This window comes from Zingiber officinale, chromosome 4A (assembly GCF_018446385.1).
Source record: "Zingiber officinale cultivar Zhangliang chromosome 4A, Zo_v1.1, whole genome shotgun sequence".
Lineage (NCBI taxonomy): Eukaryota > Viridiplantae > Streptophyta > Magnoliopsida > Zingiberales > Zingiberaceae > Zingiber > Zingiber officinale.
The window spans coordinates 85,867,843-85,895,215 of record NC_055992.1 but is presented as its reverse complement, the minus strand read 5'-3'; the positions used below and the strand labels follow the sequence as shown (position 1 = coordinate 85,895,215).

Below are 27,373 nucleotides of genomic sequence, written 5' to 3'. Positions count from 1 at the left end.
AGTGTCTGGTCTTCCATGACCCACTTGGACTTCCTTCCACCAGATGTCCGGTCACCCTTGACCCATTTGGATTTCCTTGTGCCAAGTATCCGGTTAATCCTTTGATCTAGTTGGACTTCTCAATACCAGGTGTCCCGTCAATCTTGATCCACCTGGATTTCCATGTGCCTAGCTTCACTCGCCAGGTCTTTCCATCTACCTAGCTTCACTCACTAAGACTTTCCATCTGCCTGACTTCACTCACCGGGACTTTCACCTGTCTGTCTTCATTCACAAGGATTTTCACCTTGCTTCACTCACTAGGATTTTCAATTCCCTAGCTTCACTCAGTAGATCTTTCACCTGGCTTCACTCATCAGGATTTCCCAACTACCTAGTTTCACTCACCAGGACTTTCAATTGCCTAACCTCCAGTCAGAAATTTCCCAATCAAGTATCTGGTCAACTATTTGACCTACTTGACTCTTCTTCACATCTAATCAGTCAACCTAAAGCAGAGGGGAATTGTATCAACAATCTTCCCAAACGGATGATTGCATCTGCAATCTCCATGTATTGTCAAACATCAAAATTCAAACATCAAGACTCAAGCTTGAGCCAACTCAAGCTTAGTCAACCAGATCAACCTTGACCTAGGGATATTGCATCAACAATCTCTCCCTTTTTGATGTTTGACAATACCTTTAAGTTAGGCAAAACACATAGCCTCAACTTCCTTTCATGTCTAACCTAACCCCTACATTCTCCCCCTATTGGCACACATAAAAAACTCTCCTCCTGAAGAGTTACCCAACGTTGTTCACAACTTCACTTGTTGTGTACAACACCATAATGAAGGTCTCATACCCTTTATTATTTTCAATGCTCATCCTTAAGCATTAACCTCTTCACAAACACAATGAAAGTCTCATACCCTTCATTGTATCTAATGCTCATCCTTGAGCATTTATGCTAAAAAGTTAACCACTTTCCAAGATGTATGAAAAATTAATTTTCATGTCCTTAAAGAGTAACTTCCCCTAAAAACATACTCGTAACTTCTGTCATTGCACCAACAATGACTTGGAATTCCTAAATCTTTAGGAAACAAAAATTTACAAGTTTTGAGGTTCAAAAATTCAATATTGAAACCAAACTTCACCTAAACTTCAACTTAGTCTTCTTAACCAATCCATTCTTGTTTTTATCATGAAAACTCCCCCTAAATATATACAAAAGTGTTTCAAGGGGTTAGGAATGGTTACCTAGACTAAAAATTATTTAAAATGCTGAAATCAGGCTTTCCCAGCCAAAATCAGTATTTTCAATCGATTGGAGTTGGGTATCAATCGATTGAAACCATTCCAATCGATCGCCTGATCGATTCCGCGAGCTTCTGTTCGTGGAAATTACCCTTGAATCGATCGGCTGATCAATCCAGCCTGGGTCAATTGATCGGCTGATAGATTTCGCGACATCCTAGTCGCGAAAAACGCATACTCAATCGATCGGCTGATCGATTGGATTTCTGATATCCTGAAATCCAATTTCAGTGAAATTCAAAAATGTCCTAGCAATTCTAAAAATCATGAAAACTTATGTAAAATTACTTAGGGTATATACTATTATGGAAAAATAGTTTTATATGAAAATACTTCCTATTTTCAAGGATTGACACAAACTTGAAAACTTGTAAAAACTTTAATATTTCTTTCAAGTTTGTGTCTAACTTTTCAATGATAATTACTATCAAAAGATAGCTTTCACCAAGGTCTTCCAAAGTATATTTAAAATCATTTTTAAAACTAATATCCAACCATGTTCTTTGAGCTCAATGCACATTACTTATACATTAGCTTTCCTAATAATTGGAAAACACATAACTATGTGTTTTGATGAACTTAAAACTCAAAAAGAATGTACTAAATCAACATCTTGAGTTTTATTCATCATCCTAATATCTCACTTGTATCTAATGTGTACTAAAACACATATAAGTCACCTTATAGTTCTTTGTGAGATGTAAAGTTTGGTTTTGCCCTAAATTAGGAATCATGCATATTTATTTAGACATTTTAATTTATGAACATCCACCTAGGGTGTTACTTGTTAATAAATGCTATTTGTCTTTAATTTAAAGGAAATTAAACTAATGTATGATGATTTATGGCATACATCAAAATGAATAATTTTTAAAAGAAAATTTGCTATAACTACATGATGTATGTATGATATGATATGATATTTTTATGTTTTTTATAATAAAGCATGAATGAAAAAAATATGAAGTCATGGCATATGATGGACAAATAATCATGGAAAATTTGTATAAATAAAATATACCTAGATTACCTATCTAAGTATCCTTAATCCTTAGCTAAACCTAAAATTTATCTAGATTGCCCCCATTTTCTTCAAGAAAATGCCAAAACCCAACTTATCATTTATTTTATTCTTTTCCTTTTTGTGCCAATGAAAATTAAATCCATTTCCTCAAATTATGACACATTTTACTCTTCCAAAGAGTAAACAATAGTCTATTTCATTTTAAAAGGTTAACAATAACCTTGAAAATGCTCTCCGAGTGTCAACTTCATCAAGGTTGGGTTAACTACCCTTCCAATTTGAGTTGACACTTTCTAACTCATCTAAGGGGTAGAGAAGATGCTCTTAGGAATCCAACACTTATTGGTTCTCCTTGGATGTTCTAGGTATTCACTAGGGATAACTTCCCTTGATACATTTCTAATGGCCTTTCTAGGCTTCTTAGAAGCATTGGTCACTTCCTCTAGGTCAACTCTAGGGATAGCTTCCCTTGTAACATTCTTAGTGATTTTCTTAGATTTCTTAGAAGTCTTAGTCGCATTTGTTGTTGCAAAACTACTCCTAGGGATAACTTCCCTTGTATCCTTGACTTGACCCCTAGACCTAGGGTTGGTTCCATAGCTATATGGAACCCTATGATAAGATATTACATTCTTCTTAGCCTTATGTTTGTATCTCAAACCTCTATGGCCATTGAATGACCTTTGATGTCCTAAATCTAGGTTATGCCCATTTTGACTCTTAAGAAAATTTTCGACTTTATTTAAGGTATTTTCCATGTTATCAAACCTTGACCTCAAGACTTGATTTTCCATCATTAAATCCTTAATGTTTTTGGATTTTTCTTTAAATCCTTGAGCATTTCTATTTTTGGGCTTGTATCTACTATCCTTAGTGTTTTTGCCCAAGTAGTTATCTACCTTCCTAACCTTAGGTGATGTAGTTTTAGCATGAAGAGCTACATATTTTTCCTTAATGCTATCATGCTTTCTATTTTTATGGTAAATGACATTAAAATGATATAAACTAGAATTGACATGCTCTTTACCATTTCTAAGAGGAATTGCATCAATAAATATTACCTTGGGTTTGCTCTTAAGAGATCCCCCTTGACTTGTGCTTCCTCTTTTGGGCTTGACCGACTTCTTCCCCTTTGAACATTGGCTCAGGTAATGCCCTTTTTGATTACACAAGAAACACACTATGTGTTCCTTGCTCTTCTTTGTTATGGGGTGGTCTCCTTGGACTTCTCCTTATCTTTTGGTGTCAATTGGCCCTTCTTCTTGGTCAATTTGGGGCACTTGCTCTTATAGTACCCATGTTCCCTACACTCAAAACATATAATATGATTTTTATTTTTACTTGAGCTAATTATACCTTCACGAGTAGGGATGACACTTAATTCTCCATTTGATTTTACTTGTGTTGTGGAGGTTTCCCCATCTTCTTCTTCTCTTGACCCGGAAGTAGAAGCTTCTCCTTCTTCTTGATTTGGTGCCAATGAAAGCCGCTCCCCCTCAATCCTCAAGGTGGAGGCCTCTTCATATTCATTCTTTACATGGAACAAAGAGTATGCTCCCTCTTTGCCCTTCTTATTGCACTCCATTGAGGATGAAGCTTCTTCTTCTTTCGATGTTGAGCATCTCTCAACCTCAGTGTCCTCCTCCTTTTGGTCTTGCGCCAATGTGTTGCCCTCTTTGGATTTCTCTTGGTTTGGTGTAGTGGAGGGCTCTCCATGAAGCTTGGCTAATTTGCTCCACAATTCTTTTGCATCTTTAAATTATCTAATTTTGCATAGAATTGTGCTTGGCAATAAATTAACCAATAATTTGGTTACCTTGACATTCACCTCGCACCTTTGGATTTGCTCTTGACTCTATTTTCTCTTCTTGAGGATCTTGCCTTTTGAATTCTTTGGAACTCCGAAATCTTCCATTAGAGCAAACCATTGCTCTATCTCCATCATAAGAAAATTTTCGATTCTTGATTTCCAAGAATCAAAGCTTGTTGATATGAATGGTGGAGGTACCCTTATGTCAAATCCGAGTCCATCTCAGAATTCCATCTTGAAGTTGAGCTCTTGATGAATTCTTTGACTTAATGAATTTTGCTTCAACTTCTTCACCCTCTAGCCTTTTTGCCCCTTTCGTCGATGATTTTAGAAAAGAGCGACCTCGCTCTGATACTACTTGTTAGGGTCGAAATATGCAAGAGGGGGGGGGGAGTGAATAGCTCGTCGTGCTTGATTGTTTGCTTCTTTGATGATGATATGCAGCGGAATGAACTCGAAGCAAACTTACAATGCTAACACAAAGGATTTACTTGGTATTGTTGGGACTTTCGGGCTGCAAAAATCGTTTTTTACGTTGCGGAAACCCCGAAGTTTTGCCACGGATCCGTGTGAAGATATATATAAAAATTTACATGTACATGTTTCCTATCCTAGATCTACACTAGATCTATAAGAAAGTGAGTATACCTTTGAAGCGAAGCCCTTCGCAAATCCTGCTCGTCCAAGGTCCGTCGAATCTCAAGTGTGTTCAAGTGTACACACCTCTAGAAGTATCCACACGAACAAGAGATGGAGAGGAAACCTTAGAGTGTTCTAGCACTCCAAGGAATCTCGACAATGAAGGAAGAGAGGGAGAGCAAGAGAAGAGAGGAAGGAAGAAGAAGATGCCTTGAATGAAAAACAATTCATTCCATCACTAAAAGTGGCTGACCACTTCAATGAGGTTTGTAACCTCCATGGAATCTCAAGAGTCAAGACTCTTGGTTTCCCTCATGAGGTGGCATACCATGAAGTTGCCTTGATGATGTGGCACATCATCATTGGCCGACCCTATGCCAAGTCACAATGACATGACATTTGGTCAAGTCAAACTTAACTTTTCGTCTTATCTCTCAAGTCAAGTCAAACTTAACTTAAATTTTCCCATGGTTGATCAAATCTAACCATTGATTCAAGCCAATTTGATTTAATAAATCTCTATTCATTAAATTAAATTGATTTAATGAGTCATAATCTAAATTAGACTCATTGGACACATGAATCAAATTGAGTGCAACTCAATTAGTTTAATTTGGATTACTCTTAATCCAATTTGATTCATCAAATGAACATAATCCTCTTGGTTCATCATATGAACCTAATCTCCATCTAATTGCTCTTTCTGTGTGACCCTATAGGTTCTTGTAACGTTGGAAATGCTCCTAAACCCATTTAGAAGCATAAGTAATGAGCGGTATCTAGCAACACATCATTACTACCCAAATTACAATAATGTTGAGATCCAACATCACCTTGAGACTACTAATTGTGACTCTCACAATATGTGACAATGTCCTTCCATCCTAGACATCTAGATTGATCAAATGAGGCATAGACCGTGTCATCCTCTAATCAATCTATGTCTTGAACTCCAAGTAGACTCACTCTAATCAAATGAGCTCAATATCTTATATTGACTCATTTGGGCATGGTCATGCACTTAGTGGTCTGACTCTATCAAGAATAATGATGTCACTCTCATCACATAGGAGGGATAGATCCCACCTACATCACTCACATCCCTTCGCATAATTTATTATATACCAGTAATCGCCTTTATAGTCTACCCAGTTACGGGTGACGTTTGACGAAGTTAAAGTATGCAACTCCTTATGTAGGGAACCATGGTGACTTCAGGTCCAAGGACTGATAGTCATACTAATAGTCACATGAGAAAGTATATGACACTCATATAATGATCCATAATACTTTCTCATGGCGGGTCATTCAGTATACCCATGTGTCAACTTGATATCTCTATGTCCATGACTTGTGAGATCAAGTCATCGAGTTGACCTACATGCTAGTCTCGTCGCATTAACATTGTCCCTGAATGTTAATACTTGACTAGGAATGATTAAGAGTAGTGTTCTCTATATCATCTCACTATCGATTCAACCAATTGATTGATATAGATATGAACCTTCTACTCAGGGGCGTTATTATACCTAGTTATTTGACACCAATACAAGTAAGTATAATAACCATAAAGAAATGCCTTTATATATATATATATAGGAATATGATACATCTAGTCCATACAACAATCATCATATGATTGGCTCTAGGGCTCTAACTAACAATCTCCCACTAGCACTAGTGCCAATCAGTGTAGGCTCTAAGGCCCAATGACCTAGTGTGACCATTATGCTTTCTCTGTCCAAAGCCTTGGTCAAGGGATCAGCTATGTTAGCCTCTGTAGGTACTCTGCAAATCTTCACATCTCCTCTATCGATGATCTCTCGAATGAGATGGAAGCGCCGTAGTATGTGTTTGGTCCGCTGGTGTGAGCGAGGTTCCTTAGCCTGTGCAATTGCTCCATTGTTGTCACAATAGAGCTCTATAGGATCGGCTATGCTAGGAACCATCCCAAGCTCAGTAATGAACTTACGGATCTAAACTCCCTCCTTTGTTGCTTCTGATGCAGCAATATACTCAGCCTCTGTTGTAGAATCAGTAACTGTGTCTTGCTTCGAACTCTTCCAGCTCACAGCACCACCATTTAAGCAAAACACGAACCCTGACTGCAATCTATAATCATCCTGGTCAGTTTGGAAGTGTTGGTTGCTACTCGAAAAACCTAGAGGTTCCACTGTACAAAAATTTTGTACAAAGGTCTGAACCTTTTCCTAGCTACCATGTGTTCTTTTAAATTAAATTTTGGATCACCTGCGGAACTTAACACGTTTGATCCAAAACTTAATCTATTCGTTCTTTTAGGTTTTGAATTGGGTCTCCTGCGGAACTTAACACGTTCGACCCAAATCACCTTAAGTTATTAATTCCATTAAATATTAATTTCCATAATTGGTTCCCAGTACTGACGTGGCGAGGCACATGACCTTTTTGGATATGGGAGCAACCACCACCGACTAGACAAAACCTTTTATGGAAAGCTAATATTTAATTTCCTAAAATAACTTTAGGTTAACCGAAAAGAACAATCAAATCACAAGGGAAAAAAACAAAACAAAAGAACACAACATCGAAAAACATATTCGAAATACTAGAATCGCATGCCTCTTGTATTTGGTATTATTTCCAAAAATAACTAGTATGATGCGGAAAGAGAAATTACTAGTTATACCTTTTAGAAAGACCTCTTGATCTTCTACCGTATTCCTCTTCTAACCTCGGACGTTGTGTGGGCAACGATCTTCCAAGATGAGAAACCACCAAAGCACCTTCTCCTTTCTTCAAATTTCGGCCAAGCACAAAGCTTCCAAAAGATGAAGATCTTTTCCACCAACCAAGCTCCAAGGGATATAAGCTTTCTCTCCTTCTTCCTCAAGCTAGATCCGGCCACCAATTAAAACTCCATGAGCATGAAGAGGTTCGGCCACAAAGAGAAGAAGAGAAGAGAAGAAAGGGCCGGCCACACCACCAAGGAAAAGAGGGAGAAAAATAGAATAGAGTCGTTAGCCTTAAAGCCTCCTCTACCCCCTCTTTTATAATCCTTGATCTTGGCAAATAAGGAAATTTTAATAAAAACTTCCTTAATTCTTTTGCCATTGAAAAGGAAAATTTATTTAATTAAAAATAAAATTCTTTCTCAATTTTATTTGGCCGGCCATATGAAAGCTACAAACAAGGAGAGTTTTAATTAATTAAAACTTCCTAATTTGTCTCCAGAAATTTTTTAAAAAATTTCTCCAATAATTTTTATCCCTTTATGATTGGTTTATAAAAAAGAAATTTAATAAATTAAAATCTTTCTTTTAAACATGTGGATAAAAAGAAAGTTATCTCTAAAAATTAAAATCTCTTTTAATCTACAAATAAGGAAAGATATCAAATCTTTTCTTAATCTTTTGTAGAAACTTATAAAAGAGAATATTTAATTTTAAACTCTCTTTTAAATCATGAACATGGTTAAAAAGAAAAGTTTTCTTAAAATTTAAAATCCTCCTTTAATCAACAAATAAGAAAAGATTTCAAATTTTAAACTCTCTTTTAAACATGTAGATGATTTACAAATAAGGAAAGTTTTTACCAAAAAATTAAAACCATCATTTTAAACTACAAATAAGGAAAGAGATTAATCTCTTCTCTTAATCTTTTGTAGAAAGTTAAAAGGGAATTTTTAATTTTTAAACTCTCTTTTAAAATCATGATATCCACATAAGAAATAATTTTAATAAAAATCCTTTTTAATATTCTAGTGGCCGGCCACCTAAGCTTGGGACCCAAGCTTTGGCCGGCCACCTACATGGCTCATCCACTTGGTCTTGGCCGGCCCTAGCTTGGGTTCCAAGCTAGCTTGGCCGACCCCATTGGATGGGTAAGAAGGTGGGTATGCGGTGGGTATAAATCTCTATATACTAGAGGCTACGATAGGGACCGAGAGGAGGAATTGGTTTTGGTCTCCCGATGAAATTAAGCATCCCGTGTTCGCCCCGAACACACAACTTAATTTCATCAATAATAATTCATTCCACTAAAGAACTATTATTGAACTACCGCACCAATCCCAAATTACATTTTGGGCTCCTTCTTATTATGAGTGTGTTAGTCTCCCTGTGTTTAAGATAACAAATGTCCACTAATTAAGTAAGTTACTGACAACTCACTTAATTAATATCTAGCTCCAAGAGTAGTACCACTCAACTTTATCGTCATGTCGGACTAAGTCCACCTGCAGGATTTAACATGATAATCCTTATGAGCTCCTCTTGGGGACATTCTCAACCTAGATCACTAGGACACAGTTTCCTTCTATAATCAACAACACACACTATAAGTGATATCATTTCCCAACTTATCGGGCTTATTGATTTATCGAACTAAATCTCACCCATTGACAAATTAAAGAAATAAATATCAAATATATGTGCTTGTTATTATATTAGGATTAAGAGCACACACTTCCATAATAACTGAGGTCTTTGTTCCTTTATAAAGTCAGTATAAAAGGAACGACCTCAAATGGTCCTACTCAATACACTCTAAGTGTACTAGTGTAATTATATATAGTTAAGATAAACTAATACCTAATTACACTACGACCTTCCAATGGTTTGTTCCTTTCCATCTTGGTCGTGAACTACTGTTTATAATTTATAAGGAACTGATAACATGATCTTCTGTGTGTGGCACCACACACCATGTTATCTACAATATAAATTAATTGAGCAACTACATTTATCATAAATGTAAACATTTGACCAATGTGATTCTTATTTCTAGATAAATGTTTATACCAAAAGCTAGGCTTTTAGTATACACTCTAACAGAAAGTTGGCATCACTGTAACCCTTTACAGCTAGCTCATCATTGCCTCCATATATCAAGAAATATTCTTTAGTCCTTCTCAAGTACTTAAGAACATTCTTGACTGCTATCCAGTGACGCTCACCTGGATCTGACTGGTATATGCTCGTCATGCTCAAAACATACGAAACATCAGGACGAGTACATAGCATGACGTACATGATAGATCTTATGGCTGAAGCATAAGATATTTTATCCATGTGGTCTCTCTCCTCTCTAGAAGAGGGACTTTGAGCCTTCGAAAGACTCACACCATGTGACATCGGCAGAAATCCTTTCTTGGAATTCTGCATGGCAAACCGTAGTAATACCGTGTCAATATATGTACTTTGCCTTAGGCCAAGCAATCTCTTTGATCTATCTCTATAGATCTTAATGTCTAGAATACAAGCTGCTTCACCTAAGTCCTTCATTGAGAAATAATTCTCCAGCCAAGTCTTTACAGACTGCAGTAAAGGGATGTCATTTTCAATGAGTAGTATGTCATCCACATACAATACAAGGAACACAACTGTGTTCCCAACAACCTTCTTGTAGACACAGGGCTCATCTTCATTCTTGATGAAACCAAACTGTTTGATCGCATCATTGAATCGATGATTCCAGCTCCGAGAAGCTTGCTTTAGTCCATAAATGGACTTATGTAGCTTGCATACTCTATCATAATGCAATGGATCTACAAAACCCTCAGGTTGTGTCATGTACACATCCTCGAGCAAGTTTCCATTTAGAAACACGGTTTTGACTTCCATCTGCCAGATCTCATAATCGTGATATGTTGCAATAACAAGCAAGATTCGAATGGACTTAAACATCGCTACTGGAGAAAAAGTTTCATTATAGTCAATACAATGAATTTGCTTGAAACATTTAGCTATCAAGAGACCCTTATAGGTAATAAGTCCATCCATGTCAGTCTTTCTCCTAAAGACCCACTTACACCCAATGGGTTTGACGCCTTCAGGTGCATCAACCAAAGTCCATACTTGGTTGGTGTACATGGATTCCATCTCGGATCTCATGACCTCTAGCCATTTCTCAGAATCTGGTCTCATCACAGCTTCCTGATAGGAGGTAGACTCATTCTCAACGAGCATAACATCATCATGGTCAGATAAGAGAAATGAGTATCTCTCAGGCTGACGACGTACCTATCAGACCTGCGAAGAGATAGGTCTACTTGAACTGGTTGTTGTTCCTCAACTCCTTGTGGAACAATCTCATCATCCACAACACTTTGTGGTTCTAGTTCAACTTCCATCAAGGCTTCAGTGCTATGGTCCATATCTTGAACTTCTTCAAGATCGAACGTACTTCCACTAGTTTTTCTAGAAACAAAGTCCTTTTCTAGAAATACCCCAGTCTTAGCCACAAACACTTTATGCTGACTGAGAATGTAGAAGTAATATCCCTTCGTTTCCTTGGGATATCCAATAAAATAGCACTTATCAGATTCGGGTCTCAGTTTGTCCGAGACTTGACGTCGAACGTAAGCCTCACAACCCCAAATCCTCATAAAAGACATCTGGGTATCTCCCCAGTCCATATCTTATATGGTGTCTTTATCACAGCTTTGGATGGAAAACGGTTAAGTGTGAAGGCTGCTGTGTCTAGAGCATATCCCCAAAAGGATATAGGAAGATCTGTGTGACTCATAATAGATCGTACCATATCTAATAGGGTACGATTCCTCCTTTCGGATACACCATTTCACTGTGGTGTTCTAGGAGGAGTAAGTTGGGATAGAATCTCACACTCAGCTAGATAGTCACGAAACTCATGGCTAAGTATTCAGCACCTCGATCTGATCGAAGTATTTTAATACTCTTGCCTAGCTGGTTTTGTACTTCATTCTTGAATTCTTTGAACTTTTTAAAGGATTGTGACTTATGTGTCATCAGATACACATAACCATATCTACTGAAGTCATCAGTAAATGTAATGAAGTACCTATAACCACCTCTGGTAGTGACATTGAAAGGGCCACATACATCACTATGTATAAGTCCTAACAAGTCAGTTGCTCTCTCGCTGTGTCCACTAAAGGGAGTCTTGGTCATCTTGCCTAGTAGGCATGACTCACATGTCTCATATGATTCAAAATCAAATGACTCCAGCAAACCATCTTTATAGAGCTGGGATAAGCGATTCTCATTTATATGACCTAAGCGACAATACCAGAGATAGGTTCGGTTCATTTCATTTGACTTGAACCTTTTGGTACTTATGTTATAGATGTGATTCTCTAAGTCTAGAATGTAGAATCCGTTTATCAGAGGTGCACTACAATAGAACATATCGTTTAAATAGACGAAACAACATTTATTCTTTATTATAAACGAAAAACCTTTCTTTTCTAAACAAGAAACTGAAATGATGTTCTTAGTCAGAGCAGGCACATAGCAACATTCATCTAGTTCTATTACAAGCCCATAGGGCAGAGATAGAAAGTAAGTTCCTACAGCAACAGCAGCAACCCGTGCTCCATTGCCTACTCGTAGGTCCACCTCGCCCTTCGTCAATGCCCTACTATTTCTCAGCGCTTGCACATTAGTACAAATGTGAGAAGCACATCCGGTATCTAATACCCATGATGTAGAAATAGATAGATTGGCTTCTATAACATATATACCTGAAGTAGAAGTCTCACTTCTCTTCTTCTTAAGATCTTCCAAGTAAACTTTGCAGTTCCTCTTCCAGTGCCCGGTCTGACCGCAGTGGAAGCAGGTAGCATCCTTGGCAACCCCTCCTTTGGGTTTCAGTGCCTTGCTTTTGCCCTTGGCTTGGGACTTTCCTTTGCCTTTAGGCTTACCCTTGCCCTTATGCTTTTGTACCATCAAAATGGAGTTGGGCTTAACCTTCTTAAGGTTGAGCTCATCAGTTCTCAACATGCTAAGCAGCTCGGGTAGTGGCTTATCAATTTCATTAATGTTGTAGTTCATGATGAATTGACTGTAGCTCTCTGGCAAGGATTGCAAGACCAAATCAGTGGCCAGCTCTTGGCCAAGTGGGAATCTCAACCTCTGTAGGTTTTCTATGTACCCAATCATCTTGAGCACATAGGGTCCTACGGGAGTCCCATCTTGCATCTTGCACTGAAACAGTGCCTTGGAGATCTCGAATCTCTCGTGCCTCGCTTGTTATTGATATAGTTAACGAAGATGTTCAACCATATCATAAGCACCCATCAACTCGTGTTGCTTTTGAAGCTCAGAGTTCATGGTTACGAGCATGAGGCATGACACATCTAATGCGTCGTCTTGATGCTTCTTATAAGCATCTCGATCAGCTCGCGTGGCAGTGGCAGGAGGTGCCTCGGGAATAGGCTACTCCAGGACGTACAATTTTCGTTCTTGTGTGAGAACGATTTTTAGATTCCTGTACCAGTCAAGGAAATTAGCTCCATTGAGCTTGTCCTTATCAAGGACAAAACGCAGAGAGAAGGTGTTCGTGTTTGTCGACATGGCAATCTACAACAGAAAAATGCAGAAAAAAATATCATATTCCACTAATCATTTAATTAGGCCTTTAATTAAATGATCCTCCCACTGAATTATAGAATTTTTGTAGAATCAAGTCATGGATGTGGTCAAAATCACACTTACTAGATTATAACCAATGAGCTATAATTCATGCGGGACAAGATCCACATCATACTACGTCTTGAGTTAGCTTTGGCTAAATCACCCAAGACTTAGTATGATCGGTAGATAACTAATTATCAACTACATCTCTATGCAACTCTTGTTTATAGGATCAAGATCCTCATTTATATTAGAACTTGAGTTAGCTTTGGCTAAATCGCCCAAGATTTAATATAAATGTGATTTTGTCCTATTTTCCAAACGTTGGAAAAATGCCTATAGTTATACTCGATTTAATTGAGTAAAATAGTTATACTTAATCCAATTAAGTTTGTACTCACCCAAGCCTTAATAGGCGGGACCAAAATTATCCCTCCGCACCCTACTAAGATAATATGTGTTGCCCTGCTTTGGCAGATTCAACAACAACATGTGATCGAGATGGTGATGGGTATCAAAACTTGATAGGCATTTCGAGTTGAGTTGATTTAGATCTAATCTAATCGTGGATTCGTATCTTATACGCATCAAGGCACTAATTATCCTACTCTAGCATGCATCACATACACACAAGCAATGATAATTATAATTAATTGTGATAAGGTCATGGCCCTACTACGATCTTCTCAAGCCAATGAGAAGATCGGACGGTCAACCTAGGGTCAACGGCTTCTCCAAGCGCCTCCTTTGACCACCATGTGTTGACAGTGCCCTCCTCGTAACTCCTTCTTGAGTGGACCTTCCACCGCCTCATTTTGTATATTACAAAAAGGTGAAACTCGAGTTACATTCGAGTCTAAAACTATTTTACAACATGAATAATAAAATAGAGGAGGCACGACACGCAGGTCGCATATCAAATACAACACGCACAATCTAAAAATGGCACGCAGTCCATATTATGAATTACAACACATTTGTCCAATCAAATTGGGTTCTTGGGCCATGACCATCACAAAAATTATACATAATTCTAAATATGTAATTTCCATAAATTTCTATAATTTTACTACTAATTTTATGATTTTATGAGTCGCAACTTCCCAGCGGTCCCGTAACGATTTTCGGGCACGATCGCTAGACAATGCCCCTTGCGGGGTTAGATACAGCGCCTTGAGCCGCTATCCCAAAACAATTTGGGCGAGACCTTGTCGATTCGGATGATTTTTCTCGGATGTCGAAGCCTACAAGTGTCCAAACACTTGTTGCTTCGCCTCTACGAGAAAAATACTCATAAAATACATAAAAATAGAAAATTTACAGAAACTTACAGATTAGATATTTTTCATAAAAATCTAAAATGAAACAAGTATATACTTCGCACGTGGCTCTGATACCACTGTTGGGACTTTCGGGCCGCAAAAACCGTTTTTGCGTTGCGGAAACCCCGAAGTTTTGCCACGGATCCGTGCGAAGATATATATAAAAATTTACATGTACATGTTTCCTATCCTAGATCTACACTAGATCTACAAGAAAGTGAGTATACCTTTGAAACGAAGTCCTTCGTAAATCCCGCTCATCCAAGGTCCGTCGGATCTCAAGTGTGTTCAAGTGTACACACCTCTAGAAGTATCCACACGAACAAGAGATGGAGAGGAAACCTTAGAGTGTGCTAGCACTCCAAGGAATCTCGGCAATGGAGGAAGAGAGGGAGAGCAAGAGAAGAGAGGAAGGAAGAAGAAGATGCCTTGAATGAAAAACAATTCATTCCATCACTAAAAGTGGCCGACCACTTCAATGAGGTTTGTAACCTCCATGGAATCTCAACAGTCAAGACTCTTGGTTTCCCTCATAAGGTGGCATACCATGAAGTTGCCTTGATGATGTGGCACATCATCATTGGCTAGCCCTATGCCAAGTCACAATGACATGGCATTTAGTCAAGTCAAACTTGACTTTTCATCTTCTCTCTCAAGTCAAGTCAAACTTAACTTAAATTCTCCCATGGTTGATCAAATCTAACCATTGATTCAAGCCAATTTGATTTAATAAATCTCTATTCATTAAACTAAATTGATTTAATGAGTCATAATCTAAATTAGACTCATTGGACATATGAATCAAATTGAGTCTAACTCAATTAATTTAATTTGGATTACTCTTAATCCAATTTGGTTCATCATATGAACTTAATCCTCTTAGTTCATCATATGAACCTAGTCTCCATCTAATTGTCCTTTGTGTGTGACCTTATAGGTTTTTGTAACGTTGGCAATGCTCCTAAACCCATTTAGAAGCATAAGTAATGGGCGGTATCTAGCAACATATCATTACTACCCAAGTTATAAGAATGTTGAGATCCAACATCACCTTGTGACTCTCACAATATGTGACAATGTCCTTCCATCCTAGACATCTAGATTGATCAAATGAGCCATAGACCGTGTCATCCTCTAATCAATCTATGTCTTGAACTCCAAGTAGACTCACTCTAATCAAATGAGCTCAATATCTTATATTAACTCATTTGGACATGGTCATGCACTCAGTGGTGTCACTCTATCAAGAATAATGATGTCACTCCAGTCATATAGGAGGGATAAATCTCATCTACATCACTCACATCCCTCCGCATAATTTGTTACATACCCAGTAATCGCCTTTATAGTCCACCCAGTTACGGGTGACGTTTGACGAAGCTAAAGTATACAGCTCCTTATGTAGGGAACCATGGTGACTTCAGGTCCAAGGAATGATAGTCATACTAATAGTCACATGAGAAAGTATATGATACTCATATAACGATCCATGATACTTTCTCATGGCGGATCATTCAGTATACATTCTCCAATGCATACCCATGTGTCAACTTGATATCTCTATGTCCATGACTTGTGAGATCAAGTCATCGAGTTGACCTACATGCTAGTCTCGTCGCATTAACATTGTTCTTGAATGTTAATACTTGACTAAGAATGATTAAGAGTAGTGTTCTCTATATCATCTCACTATCGATTCAACCAATCGATTGATATAGATATGAACCTTCTACTCAGGGACGTTATTATACCTAGTTATTTGGCACCAATACAAGTAAGTATAATAACCATAAAGAAATGTCTTTATATATATATAGGAATATGATACATCGAATTCATACAATAATCATCATATGATTGACTCTAGGGCTCTAACTAACAGGTATCTACCTCAAGAAGAGGTGACTAATCCAAGGATCCACATATGACACGCTCTCCAGTAATAAAAACACTCTTTCTCGGTCGCAGCCAGAGGTGGAGGGCCTTGTACAAACTCACACAATAATATACAACACTCACAAGAAGAAAATACAAAAGATACAAATGGAAACTCTTTTTTCTTGCTTACTTGTTGCTTGTTGTTGCCTCTTGAACCTTGGAAGTGTAACTACACTTGTCTCCAAGAGCCTTCAAGAACTAGCTATGAAAGTGTGGAGAAGCTCTTGAATCGTCTCTAAGATCGCACTGTAGTCGTTGGAGAAAAATCGCTGGGGAGAACGCTCGCCAACTGCTATAACCTGCGCAATGGTCGAATCCCAATCGATTGAATTCTCTCAATCGATTGGGGAGACTTTGAATCGATCGGACAATCAATTCAGAGCGCCTCCGTGCTCTTTGGAGAAAATCCGGAATCGATTGACCAATCGATTCCTTCTGCCTCGCGTTCTCACGAGAAGAACTGAGCTCAATCGATCGACTAATCGATTGGTAGCTTTCAATCGATCAACTGATCGATTCAGAAGCTTACTGTTCGCTCAGAAACTCTCTCAATCGATTGGGAAAGTTTTGATCGATTACTCAATCGATTAAGACAGTTTCTGTACTAAATCACGTCAATCAATCGATTGGCTGATTGATTGACCCCCCCCAATTGATTGTTCAATCGATTGTCTAGTAGAAAAATGTGTAGAACTTGAAACGAGCTTCATTTTGCATTCAAGATCACCTCATTCCGATATCCGAGTCAAAAGTTATGGCCTTCGAAAGTTTACTGCGCCCGAACTTCCTAGTTCCATGCCAACTCCCTATTGGACTTACGACCGCTAAGTGTTCGGTCAACTTTTGACCCATCTGAACTTTCCCTTTGCCAACTTCTCGTTGGACTTCTGATTACCAAGTGCGGTTCTCCTTGACCCACTTTGATTTACTGTCTCGTACCAAGTGTCCGGTCTTCCATGACCCACTTGGACTTCCTTCCACCAGATGTCCGGTCATCCTTGACCCATTTGGATTTCCTTATGCCAAGCATCCGGTCAATCCTTTGATCTAGTAGGACTTCTCAATACCAGGTGTCCCGTCAACCTTGACCCACCTGGATTTTCACATACCTGGCTTCACTCGTCAAGTCTTTCCATCTGTCTAGCTTCACTTACTAAGACTTCCCATCTACCTGACTTCACTCACCGGGACTTTCACCTACCTAGCTTCACTCACCAGGACTTTCACCTAGCTTCACTCACTAGATCTTTCACCTGGCTTCACTCACCAGGATTTCTCAACTGTCTGACTTTACTCACCAGGACTTTCAACTACCTAACCTCCAGTTAGGAATTTCCCAGTTAAGTATCCGGTCAACTCTTTGACCTACTTGACTCTTCTTTACATCTAATTGATCAACCTTGACCAGAGGGGAATTGTATCAACAATCTTTCCAAACGGACGATTGCATCTGCAATCTCCATGTATTATCAAATATCGAAACCCAAACATCAAGATTCAAGCTTGAGCCAACTCAAGCTTAGTCAACCGGGTCAACCTTGACTTAGGGATATTGCACCAACACTAGTGACAAGGGTACCCTTTTAATCGGACATCTAGGGGTAGATCTTGACGAAGGAGGCAATTTCCTCACAAGGAAGATCATAACTTCACGTAATGAGTTTTTCCTAATCTTATACTCATAAATGATTTGTGTGATTTAGGAAGGTATGACAGAGGGTATTAGTTACAGGGACACCCTTTTAACCGGACTTTCTAGATTAATATTTTCATTTAGGAGGATTGGACCACACTAGGAAAAAGTACTTCTACACATAGCCATATATTAGTGTTAGTACTTTGATTAAACTTCCAACATGTATAAAAATTAATGATAGAAAATGAGTAAATCCAAATCCATTAAATTTCATCACTTTTAAACTAAAACTCATAGAATATTTCATTAAACAAAACTTCCTCACTTTCATCTCTAGTTTACTTTACTTTATTTTTATACTTTCTTTTAGAAAAAAAACAGCACCTCGAAAATTTATTAGTTTAACTAATTGAAAGTATGAGCCTTTGAATGTTCTTAATAGTTATAAAATTGATGTTTTTATTATTGATGAAATAATGGTCCACTTGAGCTCCATAACAGAAAAATTGACGTCCAATTAAAATACTGGATGGTCATCAATGCAGAATTGTCTGAGACTCAGACTAATGATTTTTTTTTTCCTTAGTCACATGGCCCCGCTCCAATAAATCCACGAAAGCATGTATTTTTATTTTCTTTTTTAATAAATATAAATTTGTATTTAAAATGTAGTGATCGCTACATTTTAAATACAAATTTATATTCATCAAAAACAAACGAAAGCATTATATTTTTTTAAAAAATCAATACTCTCACAAATTAAAAATACAAAAAAAACAAGTACGATTCAAATTAAATAAATCATTAAAAAAACATAACTTTTAAATAAAAAATTGAAAAGAACTGGTTAAATCTTTTATTAAAAAAATCTTAGCATTAATTATTTTATTTATTTTTTAGATTTAGATTTCATAATTAATACTTTTCTATATTTAGGAAATGAAATTTATTCCTTAAATATTAAAATATCATTTAAGTTAGGAGAGAGAAAAAAATAAAGGTAATAAATTGGGTAATGAAAAATGGATATTATATAGGAAAAGAGAAAAAATAATAAAAAAAATAAAAAGAGAGAAGAAAGTAAAAAAAAAATAAGGATAGCATACAATGTGTTATGAAAATTGATGGTCTAAATTTAATAAAGTAGATGATTTATTCTAAATTTTAGAGATAATATAGAAAAATTGATGTGCATATCCTTATAAGACTAGTTACTATAGTTTAAGTTATAAGATATTTGTTATATTGTGACAATATATATAATTTGCCTTTTTATAAAAATATACAACATAGCTGCTCCAACTATTTTCAAGTGATTTTAATTAATTTAAAATAATTTTAATAAAATTTAAATAATTTTGTCTGAGTTTCTAAAGAGTATTTTACTATAATAATATTATTTAAAGTTTTAGTGAAATAGTTAATTATTTTATATTATAATAGATTGATTAACTTTTTAAACGTTGTAATAGCTATGGAGTATATTCTATTCATGGTTAAACTCTAAATTTTATGATTTTAAATTTTAAATTCTAAACTTTAAATGTTGAAATAGTTGAATTTTTATATTGTTTTTAATTTTAAATCTTAAACTTTGAATATTGAAATAGTTGAATTTTTATATTGTTGTAGTTACCAAATAACTTTTACACTTGCATGCATATTATGATCAAATCCTAAATTTTAAATCTTGAATTCTAAATTTTAAACTTTAGATATTATTATATAAAAATTCTCCTCACCAACTTAATTAAAATTGTTTTAAAACATAATAAATTTTAGTAGCAGTTAGTCATAACTAATATAATAATTCTGTAAGTAAGAAACACCATTGTAGCAATAACTTATGCTACTATGACAATATCTTGGATAAAAGATATTTCAGAAATAAAATATGATGGAGCGTCATTTTAATTTTTTTTAAAAGATTTTTTTTGAATGATTTATATAATTTGGGATGCCTTTTATTTATCTTTAAAATTTTCCTATATTACAACTGTAGTAGATTTAATTAAAATTATTACAATTAAAATACTCTATATCCATTTAAGTGTGTTTTTTAAAAAGTTTATTTTTGCCCGTGAAGCCAGAACAATCTGAGCTTCTGGATTCCCCAATGTTCAATTTTGGATCGCTAGAATAGATCGCGTCCTCGGGGCGGCGACCAACCAGAACGGCGGCGGCGTTGCATCGGAGGGAGAGAGCTCCATATCAGATGGTTGGATTGAATCGAAAAGTTAGCATGTACTAAATTTTATTTTAGTAACAGTCGAAGTGGTTTTTATATTAGTTTGTGTTGAAAAGATGGCATTTTTGAGTAATAAAAAAGTTCCATTCATGTTGCTAGATGATCGACAGCGTGGGATGTCTGAGAAGGAGAAGAGGGCAGCCTTTCAGTTCTTGTTCGCTTCTTTGTTTGCTCGGTGCTTATTCTTTAATCTTTATACGTGCCATTAATGGCGAGGAGGGCCATGGTGGATTATTTGGGGGTTACAGTTGTTTGGTTTGGCTGCTTCTTTCGCGTCGCGTGAGAGAGAGGCGAAGATCAGTAAGAGGTAAAGGAAAAGAACAGCCTTTGCTCTCTCTCTCTCTCTCTCTCTCTCTGCTGCTGTCACTGCTCTAAATCATTTCTTCGGCTTTGTTCAATGCATTTCTTTCCCTAATCTTTGACTCTTTTGATTTGGTTCAGCGCCGCTTCGCTCCTTGTGTTCAAGGTGAGATCTTTGGTTCTTCGTCTTCTTTTCCGCATTATCCCCAATTCCAATATCTGAAGTCTTTTTTCTTCATTTGTTCTGTTGATAAGTTAGTGGCCGAGAGAGGGATCAGAGCACCGGATGCGATTGACCAATATTCAAGGTTTGATGCCTTCTCCTTTCTCCATTCCATTTATTTGATGTCATCGATGCTTGCCCTATGCTTTGATAGAAGAAGCTGAACTTGGGAAGCCTTTGGTCAAAGGAAGATTTCACTGTCTCCTTGTTCTGATGACTCTATTTTATGTTCTAGAGGAAGTTTAGGAAGCTTTCATTGTCTTCTTGAAAGCCTTTGGTCAAAGGAAGTCAATCCTTCTTCTGCTGCCTAAGATAATAAAGTTTCATTATCCAACATATAATAGCTTGGTTGTTGTTGTTGTTGTATCCAACATCCCTAAGATTCCACCAATATGTAGCATGATAACATTTGTTGCTCCTATAACAATAGATAAATTACTTGTTGGGGATGGAATGTTGAGGGTTAAGACTTGACCACTGCCTTTGGAGGTGGTGGGATTTCTATCATAAAGCTGGTGTGGTTGGTGGTTCGGGTGAATCTCTCTTGGTTTGACACTTGACGCAAAATATCAATGAGACCAAGAATTCTTGAACTCAAATGCATATGCATTTTCCCTATCATTTTGGTATTTATAGAATCGAGAAGATGGAGGCTTATTGTATCACTAAGGATAGTATCAGACACACCTTTTAGTCAGTGTGAATCTTACATATTAGTTTGTTAACTTGTTGAACTTCTTAAAACCATGCGTTGAATGTTGACGAGAATTCCCAACAATGATTGGACAGGACAACTAATGATTGACACCAAAACAGAGCTAAAATGGTTAACCTTCTCAGCATTCTGATTGTTCAAACATGTCAATGGAAATCGGTTGGACCCGTCTCCTTGCCATCAGCTCTCATCCTTCAAGGCAGGACATGAATTATGGAGGATCTGATTATCTAAAGTCGTGATCTATTGGTGCTTGCTGTGACCACATTTTTGAAGCATCACAGTTGTTATGTCTTTTAGAACAACACCTATTATACCTTTTTTTCCACTTACTCTGATTGTATATAGAGCCAATACCTTATGTTGGTGCTTGCTGGGTCAAACCTGGTGACATTTTCGGGCATATAAATAGTGACCACTCAAACTTGGACACAATATTCCTTTACCATTTACCTATCAATTCTTTATTTTCTGAGCATTTTCACTTGTATGCATCTGAAAATTCAAACGATTTTACCATTTTTAACTCATATAAAAATATCAGGGATTGTTGCAGTGAAATCAAGCTGTTCTTAAATGCTTGAGTAGAAGCACATAGCTTAAAGAAGATGGAAGATATTTTCTTAGTTGGACAAGAATCATCAGATGAAAAGCTTACCTCATCTCATAGTCAAAAGAATAGTTTAACAAATGAAGATGACAACCGCTTCACTCTTTTTGAGGGTCAAGTGCAGTGTGATTGCGAGAACCTTTCCAGCAAGGTACCATTGATCATGGATATCAAGGATCTGAAAAGTGGAAGATGTTTGATAGATAAATCTCGTCCTTGCACCAGCCAACCCATTTTCGCAAATTCTTCATATGTGACGAGTACCAGTAATGGCAATGCACCACTTTGCATTCATTCAGCAAAGCTAAGTTTCGACTCTTTTCACATCCTCTGCAGAAAGAGTTCATTGTCAAGTATCCCTTCCAGGCACACACTCTATGGTTACGGCCCAAACTTTAAGCAGCGAGTGAAATCTCGAAGTGTATGCAGCCTGACTGATCTCATTGTTGAATGTTCACCTACAGTGCAGACAGGGAATTTACTTCTGCACCCCTCAACCGGATTGCTTCTTCGTTCAGTAAACGAAACTTTGAAAAGAACAGTCCTAACGAAGAGTGCAGTGGATTTTCAGTCAGCTCTTCAAGATGGTATGAAACAGATCATGACAAAGACGATCAGCGTAAGTGACGATAAAACAATGGAGGAGTTAATTTCCCATGAGAGGCATTTTTGTTGCTCAAGTTCGAACTCAAAGTCATTGTGCCAGTCTAATTCATCCAACTCAGCTCTTCTTCAGTGTGTCTGGGAGAACAGGTATCCCTTCTTCCTGTTCTCTGTGGGCAAGGATCATGGGAAGAGCATATACGTTGCCAGTCCACATGATACCAACAATTCTTCAATTGACAAGGCCCTCGACTATATCTATCTGTTTCATAGACACACTGAAAAAATAAAGGAATCAAATCATAGTGTTTCTAACTTGGTTGCTAAGATGAAGGTAAGAAGTTTTCTGCTTCTTGGTTCTGGCAGACCCAATTGCACCGAAACTGAATTTGTTCTGTCAGCTGCCAATGAGGACCTTTCGAGTGGGCTGCAAACATTCACATCTAGTCTTGTTAAAAGCAAGGAACTACCCTGTAGATTGTCTGAAATATTTCGGTTAAATCGCCATTCAAGATCTCATTCAATACAAAAGGTTGGTGGTTTGAGCTCTCAGCTTGAGGAACTGCAAGAACTTCATACAAGTAAGCTAGGGATGATTGATGAAGCAGGTTGCCGGAAGGTTCCTTTTGCCGATTTCCCTCGTTGTCTTGAGTTGGCTGCAATAGTTGTAAAAACTTTTAGCTTTGCTAGGAACGAGGGGGCATCATCACCTGGTGGTTGGGGTCTCAAATTTCTCGAGAAAGGCGAAGTTAATGATGCCAGTGCTTCTCGAGCGTCTCTATGTTCTTCTGGATCCAAGCTAAATGAGCATTGGAGATCAGATATAAATGTGAATGTTCTTATCCCTGCTGGGATTCATGGTGGCCCGATTTCTGGAATCACTGGCCCTTCTAGTCTCATCGACAGATGGATGTCCAATGGGCAATGTGATTGTAGCGGCTGGGACGTCGGGTGTCCATTGACGGTACTTAACAACAATTCCGAGGAGGATTCGAAATCTCTCAACCTGACTATGGAGGTTTGTAATATGAATTCATTACTAGCTAAAATAATTCCTAGGAGATCTTCACCCAGCATGAAGTTCTCAACTGTTGTGGAAGGCTTGGCATGAAGCCTTCGAGGAATCATTGCAGACTTCCATGCCTCGGTCGGCCGACGGTATGAAATATTTCACCGGTGCCAACTGACTCGGGATGATATTTTCATCCATGAATGAAACAATTCAATCCATCTTTATCATCCTTATGAGTTTGTAACTATTCCCTATTCGTGAAACTACGGATGGATGGGATGACAAAAAAAAACACCTAGAGGTTGTTGTGTTCTACATTAGTCATGCACAGGTACTGATATATGATGTATGCTATTTCCAGGGTGCCAAGGGCGAACCGGTTTTCGAGATGTGCTGCTTAAACAAAGACCTCTACAACATCCACTTCCAAACAAGTCTTTCAGCTCTTCAGTCATTCTCCATTGCTGTGGCAATCGTCCATTCACAAATCCCCAGCCTTTATCCAAAATACTAAGCCACTATCTTAATACTCTGTAATTGTTTTTCCTTTTTTTCCTTTTTCCTGTTTCCTTCCTTTTTTTATATAAAAAAAAGTCGAGGGATTACAAACTTTAGTTGTTATAGTTTTTAACTAGCTTTCCCCCATTCTTTACGCTACTGCAATGTAGTTTACCTTGACATTGTAAAAATACAAAGAGCTGATTTTTCTCAATCTTGTTTTCCTTCATCTCAAAGTCACTGTCAGTTTCATAGTTTCAAACATTCATATTATAGCATATGCTTTTCGTATACATTGACTTGATATCTTACGTCTACATTGATTATTTGTATCTTGAAGTATTAGTATTTTTGGACTGTTTGAATCCCTACACTTTTGATATGCGTGTTTGAAAATTAATTAGAGTAATCAGAGTTACACTTGTATTAGGCACTGTGAGCTTGGGGTACATATAAGACTGCAGAAACTGAACAAATGTGGACCGATATTGACAAAATGTAGTGTAACAACACCAAATGGGCATTAGCTCATTGTTTCTATGCTGATGCAGTGCCAAATGCACGTTAGCTTATTGTATATATTGCAAAGTTTAAGGACTTATTTGTACTGGGATAAGTATATTCTGTTATAGAATTAAAGAATAGAGCAAGAGTATAATTAATTAAAAGGAATCACAAATCCTGTTTTCCTAATCTCCATTTGGTATCACAGCACAATTCCATCTTCCCGGCCCGATTCTAGCATCTGCCCGACTATCCTACCTTCCCTGGTTAGACTTGGCACTTAGCTTCCTCTAGTCATGACGGGTGATAAAAAGGACACTTTGATGCACGAAGTTCCTGTATGCAAGGTTCCGGAGAAGAATTTTCTATTGTATGCAATCGTATTTTGCATTACAAGAAGTTATTTTCACAACTCGGAACTCGAAACTAAATCTCCTAGCAAAACTTATCAAAAGTATTTAAGATCTCAAAACTAAACAACTATCATTCTAAAACAATTTCTTAAAAACTTATAGGAGATCATAAATCCAAAACTTTTAGACTTTAATTTTTCTTGTTTGGCTATTTTGATATAAAATGTATCAAATCATTCTTGTGCTATTTGATGTGTTAATTTGATATAAGAGTGAGTTTGTGCTACATTAGCTAGCTTAGTATCAAAGTGATCCTTCACATATCTTTGATTCGGCGGAAGTGAGGTGATATCGCTTCGTTGCCCAGCGAGGCGATATACACAACTCCAATAAAGTGTTTCATCAGTTTCGTATCAAATCAAATCATTCTTGCATTGTGTCAATTTAGTATTCAATTTTTCGTGTAGTGTCAATTTGATATAAAAGTGATTTTGTGCTACATTAGCTAGTTTGGTATCGGAGCGATCATTGTCCTTTGATTCAGTGGAAGTAAACCTAACCGCTTCGCTGCTCGTTGAGGCGAATCGCGAAGGTTGCGTGCCCTTCTACTTGCCGCCCTTTGTTGCCGCTCGATATAACCTATACCATATCGGGCACTTCTTTCCTATTGAGCTCAGTACAGATGCTGTAGTTTCTTCTTAAGAAGAGTATCTAACTTCATGTTGAGTTATAATTCTTTTAGAAAGAGGAGTTTGCCTTAACCTTGTTGGACGTTTGTTTTAAAATTATCAACGTGACTCCGTAGCTTTAAACTCGTCATGTTTACCTCTAGTTATTATTATTCATTTATTTATCATTATTACTATTGGATGAGACGATAATGTGATAAATACGCGACATCATTTGTTTGGAATTGGAATCGGAAACTTATCCGTCATTATTCAGTGAAGTGGGATAATGGTTGAAGCAGGTGAAATGATATGAAAAAAAAAATATATATATATATATATATATATAAACGCAAAGTATTTTGACTATTTTAAAATTTGGAAGGGTATTTTGAAAAATAAAAGATATAAAGTTTAGGGTTGTACTGAAATGCCACTAATTTAAACATTTGTTTTTGGCTTTTTTTATAATTAACAATTTTTTGCAATCATTAAATATGAAATATTTGATCCCTAAAAAAAGTACAGACAATCATTCTTATAGAATAATAATGTCACTTTAAGACATGAGCACCAGTGGTCTAGTGGTAGAATAGTAGCCTGCCCACGGTACAGACCCGTGTTCGATTCCCGGCTGGTGCAAGTCCTGCTTTTTTATCATGAATTTTAAAATTCTGTAGTTATTATAAATGGTTAAAATTTAATTTGTTGTTTAGCATCAGAGCACCAGTGGTCTAGTGGTAGAATAGTACCCTGCCACGGTACAGACCCGGGTTCGATTCCCGGCTGGTGCAAAAACTGTCTTTTTATCATGTATTTTAAAATTCTGCAGTTATTATAAATGATCTAAATTTAATTTGTCATTTAGCATCAGAGCACCAGTGGTCTAGTGGTAGAATAGTACCCTGCCACGGTACAGACCCGGGTTCGATTCCCGGCAGGTGCAAAACTGTGCTTTTATCATGTATTTTAAAATTCTGTAGATATTATAAATGGTCAAAATTTAATTTGTTGTTTGCGATCATGGCACCAGTGGTCTAGTGGTAGAATAGTACCCTGCCACGGTACAGACCCGGGTTCGATTCCCGGCTGGTGCACATGAATTTTTGATAATTTAAAGTTTAGGAACTCTGAAAAATCTTATACCGCGTCAAATAATGTGTTTTTTAAATAATTAAATAAGATGCTGCAGTATCATATAAAGCATGAACTCAGATTTTATGTTATTCTATTTAATAAGGCAACCGAAAATAATTGTTCCAGCTATTTTAATTTCTTTTAGCAAGCCAAATCAAAACAAATTTATATTATTTAAATTTGCTTAAGGTAATTGAATCGAGTTAAATCTAAAATGAACATAGTCATTAAAATAATCATTTAAATTTGACTTAATTTTTTTAGCTGTTGATTTAGGTATTATGGAACTCTCAATTTAAATTTATTTGATATTTAAAATTTTATATTTTTAAATTTATTTAATTAGTTAATTAGTTTGATTTTGAGAGCTTGTTTCATTCAAGTAAAAATTTTATTGATAAAGGTATATAATTTACAATCTTCATAAACATTAAAGAATTGATTTATATAAACAAAC

The 27,373-nt window shown here is 36.9% G+C and overlaps 1 protein-coding gene and 3 non-coding genes across 10 annotated transcripts; all 4 read left to right on the top strand.

The window, feature by feature from the left end:
• Nucleotides 1-20,130: 20,130 nt before the first annotated feature.
• On the top strand, nucleotides 20,131-24,483 carry LOC121970067. 7 transcript variants are annotated; one of them, XM_042520479.1, is made up of 6 exons: nucleotides 20,131-20,289; nucleotides 20,393-20,600; nucleotides 20,735-20,759; nucleotides 20,853-20,901; nucleotides 22,088-23,762; nucleotides 24,118-24,483. In XM_042520479.1, exons 5-6 carry the CDS (start codon nucleotides 22,140-22,142, stop codon nucleotides 24,268-24,270), a joined length of 1,776 nt encoding a protein of 591 aa, XP_042376413.1. In that variant the 5' UTR covers nucleotides 20,131-20,289; nucleotides 20,393-20,600; nucleotides 20,735-20,759; nucleotides 20,853-20,901; nucleotides 22,088-22,139; the 3' UTR covers nucleotides 24,271-24,483. The 7 variants fall into 7 exon arrangements, with proteins under 7 accessions (XP_042376413.1, XP_042376409.1, XP_042376410.1 ...); XM_042520475.1 differs by having other exon boundaries at nucleotides 22,076-23,762; XM_042520476.1 differs by having other exon boundaries at nucleotides 20,849-20,901.
• A 2,019-nt stretch (nucleotides 24,484-26,502) lies between these two features.
• Nucleotides 26,503-26,573, top strand: TRNAG-GCC. The gene has a single exon. It is a non-coding gene; the product is annotated as a tRNA-Gly (tRNA).
• An 81-nt stretch (nucleotides 26,574-26,654) lies between these two features.
• Nucleotides 26,655-26,725, top strand: TRNAG-GCC. The gene has a single exon. It is a non-coding gene; the product is annotated as a tRNA-Gly (tRNA).
• Nucleotides 26,726-26,805: 80 nt separating this feature from the next.
• On the top strand, nucleotides 26,806-26,876 carry TRNAG-GCC. Its single transcript has one exon. It is a non-coding gene; the product is annotated as a tRNA-Gly (tRNA).
• Nucleotides 26,877-27,373: the final 497 nt, after the last annotated feature.